Source organism: Haemaphysalis longicornis, unplaced genomic scaffold (assembly GCF_048455015.1).
Source record: "Haemaphysalis longicornis isolate Haplotype H1 unplaced genomic scaffold, Haemaphysalis longicornis Haplotype H1 scaffold_1, whole genome shotgun sequence".
NCBI classification, from domain to species: Eukaryota; Metazoa; Arthropoda; class Arachnida; order Ixodida; family Ixodidae; genus Haemaphysalis; species Haemaphysalis longicornis.
The window spans coordinates 104,868,195-104,879,227 of NW_027526203.1; the positions used below are offsets into that span (position 1 = coordinate 104,868,195).

Sequence of the window (11,033 nt, forward strand, 5' to 3'; positions counted from 1 at the left end):
TTGAGTTCATTCCGTCCAGCTTACCTGCACGGCTTCCGGCGTGTGTAGCATGACGAAAGGAGTCATTCCGAGGTAGATCTTGTACGTCTTTCCCTCGTACATCTTCGCAGCACGGTTTATAACGCGCTGAACCACTGCAAAGCACACAACCTATCTTTTGTAGCCAGACATTTTTTTTTATGATCCTTAGCCGAATAGTTGAGCATACGACCACCGCCTACCAAGTATTAGTACATATCCAAAATATGTTTTGCAATAAATTCTAAAAAATTATAATGACTGTGAACTGGTTGTATACAATGATACCTGTGCTCGTCGTGTTGGACTTAGGAATTACTGCTTATACAGTTAATACCAGATCTAGCGAAGTCACCGGGAACGGGGAATTGTTTCGTTAAATCGCGAACTTCGTAAAATCGGGACTGTCAATTTACAAGCAGTTGATTCCAGGAACTAGATGTATAAAGGTTGGCGCATCCCACCAGCTACCATGACATCGTAATGGCGGCAGCGGCGGCACTCGCCTGCCTAGAATGGAGCAATGGCCTTAAAGTTCGCGGTGAAAATAAGCCAGCCGGGGCTTTCCCTTAAGTTGGCGCACCCAGCAGACGCGCGAAACAAAGCGCTTTTTGTTGTACCAATTTCCTGTTGACCGGAACTCTCTTGGCTCCTAGAATTACTGGTACCTTGAACTTGTCGTGCGTGGTGGTCTCAAGGGTTTTTTTTTTTTTCGATGCATTTCCAGACGAAGTGACACTGATGATGGCGTTCTTTGCCTTCAAGATTGCGGAAAGCGTGCTGGCCGTGATGCCGCGGTCTGCGGCCACGGTAGTGCTGAGTTTCGTACAGCTCCGTAAAAACCAAACTACACTTTTTTGTTTTTTCTGACGTTGCTCCATAATCTTCGTGGTGTTCTGTCGAAACACATCGAAATGTATCTCCGTTTTGAAATGTGTCTATATCATGAAATGCTTGCTTAAATCGGGAATTGCGCTGAATCTACTTCGTTATTTCCAGTTCATAAAAGCATTTCGCCGTATAGGCACCTGCGGGGGGGATTCGAATTTGTTCGTTATATCGGGAAATTCGCAAGATCGGTTTGAGTAGATCCAGATTTGTCTGTATAAAACCAAAACCAGTATCACTATAGAATTAACGTAGCTAGTGGGAATTATTTACAGACCTAAACTATGTTGCGAGAATGTGAGTTTCTATTTTCTTTTTTTTTTTGCGAGAATATGAGTTCTCACATTTCCAGGCTCTACATTCCTAGCCGAAATTGACGAGCACATTGCACGCTATTAGTAAAAAAACAATTTTTCAGTTTATCGACTACGTTCTCTTACCGAGTATTCTTTGTACCAATACGCAAAACACAACACAACGGCTTAGGCCCTCACTGCGTGCTTAGAAAAAGGCGTTGCACTTCCCCAGCAATATTTCTGGGACATTTTACTCTAGCAAATATTTCGATATAAAAATTGCATCCAAAACAGTAGGCGAGCTCAAGGTGGAACGCTTCTGATGTCAGTAAATTCTCAGCAATAAGAATTGAACACAAGCCTCCGAAAGTTTTCGAGGCCGATTACTTTGCCAGTTTGACTTCGGGAGGTTTATTAGTTTTACGAGCACATTTTCAGGTATCGACGTGGTTGCCGGTACCGCCTACGTGCTCGCTATTGTTCCTCTGCGCTACTCTGTTTCTCATTCCTCCCATTTCTCTCTCATTTCCTTTTATTCCCTGCGAAGCGCTAATTACCACACTGTAGAACAGGCCGATGGTGGGTGTAAGGTTCGAGCGCAAAGGTCATGGTACTGCAGCGCCCCCTAATTCCACCCAAACCTACTGTGCGCGCGGAAACGAGCAGAGCGGCGTCCGGCCTGCAGTCCTGAGTGGTGTCGACGCGTTCCCACGCACGTTTTTCTCCACTCCCAAACCACCGGCCGCCGCCGAAACGGTTTCCAAAGTGCGAATACGCGTGCGGATACGCCTCGCTTGCCTGACACGTGTGGCCCGCTTTGCACGTGCGTACGCCTCTTGTTCGGTCGGTGTGGGGCCCACCGCGCACCCCGCGACGCCGATCGGGGACCTCGTTATCCCGAAAAGGGGCCGCTGACAATTTGGCTGCCTTGATACAGGGGTGCGCGGAACCGCGCAGGACTGCGCCCGGCCGGTGAAAAAGCCTAACGGTTTGCTTTCGCCACCTTGTGTGGCGTACTCCCCGCCGTACGTGTGACTGCGCTCGGCTAGCGCGCAACGCATGCCGTGCCGTTTTCCGTTTAAAATCCAGAGCATTTCTTTACCTCACGATGTCACCCGGCGTTGTCGGCGTGCCTCGGCGTCCGAAACAGCCGTTCCAGGTGCGCCCTCTCCCCCACTCCTCCTCTCCCGCATCACGCTACCCTCCTCGCTCTCAACAACAGCTCCGCACCCCTCCCCCTACACTATATAAAAAAATAATACTTACCGGCGCCTGGTTTCGTTCCCACGACCCTGCGGGCGGAACGCAAGGTACATGGTGCTCTACCCACTGCGCCACAAAGCCGACACATAATGGAAGGCTACGAACGCGCCTTATATCCTTGACTCATTCATACTACGTCAAGAAGCTGCTGATACAACGCATTCACTACCACCAACTCCCCAAACACTAAACGTTAACGCAATACACTCACCCCCTATGCGCCGCAGTTACTCGAGTCCCCCTCGCGGGGAGATGGGCCCTTTTCTTTAACGATTCCGGTAGAGTCGCCGGTAGAGTTTCCCAGCACCGGCCAGACCCCGGCAAGCACTTTCTAAGCCCCACAGCGGCCTATTTTAGTTGTCTTGTATACCATCACCAGCCTATCTACGCCCACTGCAGGGCAAAGGCCTCTCCCATTATTCTCCAATTATCTCGGTCCTGTGCCAACTGTGACCAATTTATCCCCGCAAACTTCTTGATCTCATCTGCCCATCTAACTTTCGGCCGCCCCCTGCAACGCTTGCCTTCTCTAGGGATCCACTCTTCTACCCTTAATGACCAGCGGTTATCTTGCCTTCGCATTACATGCCCTGCCCACGTCCATTTCTTCTTCTTAATTTCTACTAATATGTCTTTAATACCAGTTTGCTCCCTGACCCACTCCGCTCTCTTCTTGTCCCTTAATGTTACACCTATCATTTTCCGCTCCATTTCCCGCTGAGTCGTTCTCAATTTAAGTTGAACCCTCTTAGTGAGCCTCCAAGTTTCTGCCCCGTAGGTGAGTACCGGTAAGATGCAGCTGTCATACACTTTCTTATTCAGCGACAATGGTAGGATGCTATTCATTATCTGAGAATTTCTGCCATATGCACCCCACCCCATTCTGATCCTTCTAATTATCTCTGCCTCATGGTTGGGATCTGGGGTCACAACTTGGCCTAAGTAGATATATTCGCTTACCACTTCCACTGCCTCACCACCTATCTCAAACTGCTGTGCTGTCCCGAGGTTATTGATCATTACTTTAGTTTTCTGCATATTAATTTTCAGGCCCACGGTTCTACTCTGTTCGTCCAGTTCGGAAAGCATGCTTTGCAATTCGTCCCCCGAGTAACTTAGCAAGGCAACGTCATCAGCAAATCTGAGGTTACTGAGGTATTCTCCATTAACCCTTACTCCCACCTGTTCCCAATCCAACGTTCTGAATACTTCTTGTAAGCATGCTGTGAATAACATTGGAGAGATTGTGTCTCCTTGTCTGACACCCTTCCTTATAGGTATTTTGCTGCTCTCCCTATGGAAGATGATGGTAGCTGTAGACCCGTTGTAGATATCCTCTATAGTTCATCTCACAAGCTAGCTGCAGCACTGTGGAGGCTACATTGTTATCAATAGTGCGCCCACTGAGGGCGCCTAATCCGCCGGGAAGGGGGTCCTGAAAGGACACTCCCTTCTCCCCTATCGGCAAATGGCACCGCACGGCCCCGGCGCCTTTTGTCGCTTCCTTCGCGGTGAGTTAGGCGCCCTGAGGAGGACAACAATGTAGCCTCCACAGTGCTGCACCTAGCTTGTGAGATGAACTATAGTATTCTTGCATAATGCTCATCTACCCCCTGGTTCCGTAATGCCTGAATGACTGCTAGGGTTTCGACCGAGTCAAATGCTTTCTCATAATCTATGAAGGCTATATATAGGGGTTCAGTATACTCAGCGCACTTCTCTATCACCTGATTGATCGTGTGAATATGGTCCATTGTTGAATAACCTTTACGGAACCCTGCTTGTTCTTTAGGATGACTGAAATCTAAGGTTGCAGAGATTCGGTTAGCGATTACCTTGGTAAATACCTTGTAGACGACTGACAGTAAGCTGATCGGCCTATAATTTTTCAAGTCCTTCATGTCGCCTTTCTTATGGATTAGGATGATGTTCGCGCTCTTCCAAGATTCCGGTACCATTGCGGTCATTAGGCATTGCGTATACAGGTTTGCCAGTTTTTCAAGTACAATTTCTCCGCCATCCTTCAAGAGGTCTGCTGTTATCTGATCCTCACCAAGTGCTTTGCCCCCTTTCATTTCTTTCGAAGCCTTCCTTACTTCTTCGGTCGTTACTGGTGGGATGTCTATCTCCTCTGAACTACTGTCTCGTTCGGCATTATCCTGTATGTCCCTGCTACTGTACAGATCCCTATAGAACTCCTCGGCCACTGTGACTATTTTATCCCTATTTGTGATGACATTGCTTTGCTTATCCTTAAGTGCATACATCTGATTTTTCCCCACGCCAAGACGTCTCTTCACTGCTTTCAGGCTACCTCCGTTCTTTACAGCGTATTCGAACCTCTCCATATTATACTTCCGTATGTCAGCTGTCTTACGCTTATTGATTAACTTCGACAGCTCGGCTAGTTCTATTCTGCCAGCTGCGGTGGAGATTCTCATGGTTTGCCGTTTCCTGATTAGATCTTTCGTCTCCTGTGAAAGTTTACCAGTGTCCTGTCTAGCCATAGTGCCCCCGACTTCTACTGCACACTCCGTGATAATGCATGTCAGGTTGTCGCTGGCTTCCTGTGTCGTAAGCTCGGCTTCCTCGTTAAGGGCGGAATATCGGTTCTGCAGCGCGATCCTGAATTCTTCTACTTTAGGTCTTACTGTTAGCTCAATTATCGGCTTCTTTCGTACTAGCTTGTTGCGGTCCCTCCTCAAATCTAGCCTAATTCGAGATCTTACCATACGGTGGTCACTACACCTTACCCTTCCTTTTGTGCTCCCCGTTCGGGCTCCTCCAGGTCCACTTCCGACTCTCCCGTTTACAGAAGAAGGTATTCATTATGCGTAGGTTATTCCGTTCTGCAAACTCAGCTAGTAGGTCCCCCCTGCTATTTCTACAGCCCAGACCATAGTTCCCAACTGCCTTGTCTCCAGCCTGATTCTTGCCTACTTTATCATTGAAGTCCCCCATAACTACAGTATACTGTGTTTTTACTTTAGCCATTGCCGATTCCACATCTTCATAGAAGCGTTCCACTACTTGGTCGTCGTGGCTGGATGTGGGCGCGTAGCCCTGCACCACCTTGAGCTTGTACCTCTTATTGAGCCTAATTACAAGACCTGCTGCCCTTTCGTTAATGCTATAGTATTCGTCTATGTTGCCAGCTATGCTTTTATTGACTAGAAATCCCACTCCCAGCTCTCTTCTGTCCTCTAGACCCCAGTAACATAGGACGTGTCCATTTCTCAGCACCGTAAAGGCTTCGCCTGCCCTCCTAACCTCGCTAAGCCCTATTACATCCCATTTAATGCCCTCTAATTCCTCGAACAACACCTCGAGACTTGCTTCGCTAGATAAGGTTCGCGCGTTAAACGTTGCCAGGTTCAGATTCCATTGGCGGCCTGTCCGGATCCAGGGATTCTTAGCACCCTCTGCTGCGTCACAGGTCTGACCGCCGCCGTGGTCAGTTGCTTCGCAGCCGCTGGGGACTGAGGGCCGAGGGTTAATTGGCGTATTCATGGGAGGTTGTGGCCGTTACTACACCAGGGTGGCCAATCCTGCTCTGGTGAGGGAGTGCTTTACCGGCAATGGTCGCCGGGGTCAGGCCGCACCCTAAGCCCCTTTGTGCAATTCCATCAATACGCGGATTTTTTTTTAATCCGGTGGGAATTATCCGGCACCGGGATTCGAACCACGGTCCTTCTGCAAGCGAGGCGGGTGTTCTACCTCTACGCCATCGCTGCAATCACGCCATCAAGGCGGGTGTTCTACCATAGCCATCGCTGGGGGGGGGGGGGGGGGAGGGGGGGTTTGTATATATGATGTATATATTCCTGTACATAAAGTGTACATAGTTGGACATCGCAGTTTCCCTCGTCCCTGACGTTGGCACGACACACGGCGGCCAGTTCCTGGAGTGAAATTTACTATGGGGATTTTCTCCCATAATCTCTTTTAAAGCGCAGCTATATCAGGCTGCTTCCCAAGCATTTTTCAGTGTCCTCACACCAACATTCCGAGGATTCATGTTTCTTCGAAGTGCGAGGCGTTCCATAGAGCCCTCTATACCTCGGAAGCTGTATTACGCGGGATTTCTGCATATTTCGAAGCGAAAGCCCTAAATGCCCTTCTCACAAAAAATGGCAGTGCATCTGCTTACTTCGTTGCAAGTGCCGTTGAAGACGGTAGTCTTCTGCCACCCCTCTCACGTAACTGCTTCTCCTCTCTCCTTCGTTCACCACTCACGCTGCTCCCCTACAACCTCGGTCCTCCCATGAAAAACGCAATAAAGTTTTCACAATTCAATTCAAGTTTCCCGCGTTCGCCCAGCACCCGCGCCATCTACTCTAACCTTTTCTTACTTTTACTTCAACCTGCTGCCACGAACCCAAAGGTTAAGCACGAGGTCGCTTTTATTTCGTGTCTAAAACATTATTGTGCGCGTTTTTTTTTTTCCTTTTGATATCGTAGAAATTATTCCCGCGTCTATGTATAAGTAAAGCTACACTGCGAATGTCAGTTATGAGTTAATCTTCTGCCTCAAATACACCTAATGGTTCTAAATATCATATTGAGAAGTTTAGAAATATTTTGCCCACACAAACGTCTCGTTCGAAGATTCAAATATCATTCAAAAACAAACCGAAATGCCGTGTTCTTAATGCAGCCGGACTTGGCACGTAACCTGTACTCGGCATAAAAAGGCGAGGCGCCATGTTCCGGAATCGGAATCAGGGCGGCTTGCATGGGGAGTAGCAACATCACGCCATTACTCTTAATAGCTGTAACCACACAAATGATTGATGATTGTAGGGTTTAACGCGCCGACGCAACGCAGGCGATGAGGCGCGCCGTAGTGGAGGGCTCCGGATTAATTTTGACCACCTGGGGTTCTTTATCGTGCGCCAAAATCTCGTACACACGGGCGTTTTTGCTTTTCGCCTCCATCAGAAAAGCGGCCGCCGCGGCCGGGAATCGAACCCGCGACCTCGTGCTCAGCAGCGCAACGCCTTAGCCACTGAGCTACCGCGGCGGGTTAACCACACAAATCAAGAGGAAAAGCAAATATCGGCAAAGCAGTTCGCAAACCGTTGTTACATTCCAACGGAACATCGACACATGCCGCTTCTATAATTCAACACAATCGGATTGAAACACGTAACAGGGAATTTTGAGACACATTCACAATTAGCCTGTCTTCTGTACGTCCCACTCTGTTCTGGAGCAATTCCTTCGTGCTCTCTGCAACCGTTATCATCTCAAAGCAATGATATCAGTGTAGATGACATGAGTAGTTTCTCCACTCTTGTACAGTCTGATATGGTGGGGTTCCTTTACTTCCATCCTTGAGAGTAACCTTTCCGGGGCATGGGTAACTACGACTAAATAAAAATACATCTCTGCGGAATTCGAGGTGTATCAGAGGAACTGTGTGCTAGCCAAATCTCATTGTTTTGCTGAATATTCTACGGAACGATTTTACAGCTAAGGTGCATATAGCTAACCACCGGGTTTTCATTCCGGTGAAGCCGCTTGACTCGGCCCTGCTTCTGTGCTCCTCCTCGTCGCCGCAAACGCCTAGTTCAGACATTTTGCAGCCCCCACCACTACCGACCCCTGTTTCACGAGTTGCGCAATCGGGTGATAACTGAATTAGCGTCTCGACTGGGGCCAGTTGGTTCATTCTGAACTTAAAAAACAGCGCAAAAGACAAGGACTATAGAAAGAAGCACAGCCAAGCGCTCGTCTGTGCTTCTTTCTTAGTCCTTGTGTTTTGCGCTGTTGTTTAAGTTCGGGTGATAACGGTGCTATCGGGGATTTCAGAAGTTGCCTTGTAACTCAATATGAGACGGACGCGGGTCGTTCGCTCACAGCAACAAGCACAGAAATCGAATTAGCACCGTCGCGCACAGAAGCGCGACTGGCCGAGGAAAGAGCAGGAAACCGCCGCCACCGTTGCCGTCTGAGGTTCCATCTTGCGGAGTAGCTGCGAATGCTTCCCGGATGAAGAGTAACCTTCCCACTTGGAGCACCGATGGGAGCCAATAATTGTTGTTCAGCTTGAAGGGCTTTCGGAGAGACATTTCTGCTGGTGCCTTTCGCGTCTAAGCACACGCACACCAGCGGTCGCCAATTTAAGCGTGTATGCGGGCGGGTGAGGGAGCGAAGAAGTGGGGCGTAGACGCGTAGCTTCTGCCCTCAGTATGCCCTTATGCTTATGCCAGATTATGCCCTCAACGATGACGTGCCCACTCTGTTGGTGGGAAATTTAAATGTGGCCTTCTCATGGCCTAATCATGGCCTGGGCGCTGTCCGCGGCGGTCGCGGCGGTTGGTGTGTTACAGAGACAGTAGGAGCCTTACGACGCAGAAAGTAACGGACAGCCCCATGTTTTTCCGCTAGAATAAAGCTCGAGTCCTTCCAAGTTTCGACCGTCTGAGCTGAGGTTAAGCCACCCAGCCCCCCCCCCCCCCCCCCCGCCCAACCTGAACCCCGTGACCCCGTGTCTCAAAAATAAAGTGTTTTTTTTCTCTCTTTCGAAGTTTCATTCCTCTAATTGGCTCGGCAGTGTGTTAAATCGCAAATTACAAGAAGACGTACCTTGTATCGATCACTACATGGACTGGGGCGGCTTAACTGGTCACCCTTCTTCACAGAGTGGAAAGTCACAGAATGTTTTATACCCTTGCAATACTGGCTTTTAGAAGCTGCCGTCTCACAATACCCTCTTCCACGGAATCTTTGTCTCACAATGACATCTTTATTTCAGCATTGGGAACAGCTGCACTACCGGTAAGCACTGCTTAGATAACTCCTGTGCAGTAGGGCTTCACTTGCACCCACGTGGTCAGTTGTACAAATGCGGCATGCGCCGTGACACTCGGGAAAAGCAAGAGCAGTACACTCGACGGGGTTAATTCAGTGCAGCAGGCGTGCTTCGTGCTCGCAAGGAAAATTTGTAATTGGAATTATGGGTCTTTCACGCGCCGACCATGCACCGGGACAATGATGCGCACCGTAGTGGAGGGCGCCGGAAATATTTGACCACCCGAAACCTCGACACATGAGCGTTTTTGCGTTTCGCTTCCATCCGAAAAGCGGCCACCGGGGCCGGTATCGAAACCGCGTCCTCGGAATCACCAGCTCAACGCCTTAGCCACTGCGCCACGAGGGTGGTTGATTATTCTCTATTGACGTTTACGCTAGTTTCCCCCTCCGAATCCCTTAAGTGCGGTAGGCAACAATGGCAATGTAACCACGCGGATCTAATGCTATTTCTTTTTCTGCAATGTACCAGATGCACCGAAATTAACCTCGCGTTCTGCTGCCAAGCTCAACCACATTGATCCAGACAGCGCAAGTGCCTTCCTCTCAAATGCAAGCTTTTTTTTTTTTATCCAAAACGATTTCCTGAAAGAACAATCTTGGTTTCTTTTCGTTTAACGTTTATATGACATCCACGAACGTGCTTGTATAAGACGAAATTTTCTCTACAACTAACGTTAGAGATCGCTTGACATGAAAACGTTATACAAATGAAAAACTCCCGGGACGCCATTTGGCGCAGAAATTTTCAACAAAGTGTAAAACACTTTTGTGGCATGCACAATGAAAAGTCGTTCCCGACCGACAGAAATTATGGAATTCAACATCTCAGTGATGCCACCATCCTTACGGTTCCAGGTTAGTGTACAAAGTAATACATTTATACGTGATGAAGCATTTATACGTGATAATAGATTTATACGTGGAATCACTTTTACATGTATGTGAAAGCTATGCATAGCGCTCATTGTGCAGGCGAGAACGGGATGAACTTACCCGTCGTGGCATCGCGGCTCCGCAAGTGCTTTGCATGTTCCCAATATAAGGACAGCAGGAACCAAGGGGGCAGCCAATCTGTACCGGGTCCCGGTATAGACCGGAGATGGATCCAACGGCGCAGCCATCGGTGGCTGAACACCGCTATGACGAAGAGGGTGATGAATACACTGGCCCAAGGCACCGACGCCAGTAGCGCGCCGCAGGGACGCAAATAATTCAAGAGGTGCCCACTGGAGGACATTACTCCCACTGGAGATGACTACTGGTTACGAGACGCGGGAGAGCAATTCGCGCGCGGCAATAGCGCGTGCAGCTTTTAACTCGTTCGGTTTCGACGAGCACGCCCTCTCCACGCGATAGGATGTCTTGCGGGGTTAAACACCTGAATACTGATGATCTGGTCAACTCTGCTTAGTGCGGCTATTATTTTTTTCTTCCTCGTGCAGTGTTGGCTCTAAAACAACGTCGACGTAAACGCGTGCGGCTGTACGGGCAGGAAACAAATTACACCATCTTCCAGTAGGGGAACCCTAAGCAGTATGCAAAGCAGCCATGGGGTCGATTCAAGTGCCCATTAGTTTTCAGTTCGTCGTTTCCGTTAGTTTGAGGTACGTAGCTACCACTATATTTACAGTTTGGTTTCCATGGTAACTACCACACTTTTCACTTACCGGAACTACGAAATGGGAAATTGCGTTGAGCCCATGGCTGTTTCGCATACTACTCAGGGTTCCCCTACGGGAAGATGGTGTA

The 11,033-nt window shown here is 48.9% G+C and overlaps 1 protein-coding gene across 1 annotated transcript in view; it reads right to left on the reverse strand.

The window, feature by feature from the left end:
- LOC144178585 (cytochrome P450 4V2-like) overlaps positions 1–10,581 on the reverse strand; it is a 60,289-nt gene extending 49,708 nt beyond the window's left edge. The window contains exons 1-2 of the mRNA XM_077706544.1: positions 10,278–10,581; positions 25–134 (exon numbers count right to left, since the gene is read on the reverse strand). Coding sequence (XP_077562670.1) covers positions 25–134; positions 10,278–10,521 — 354 coding nt within the window. The 5' untranslated portion in view covers positions 10,522–10,581. The remainder of the gene's footprint in view (positions 1–24; positions 135–10,277) is intronic.
- Between the last annotated feature and the right edge of the window lie 452 nt (positions 10,582–11,033).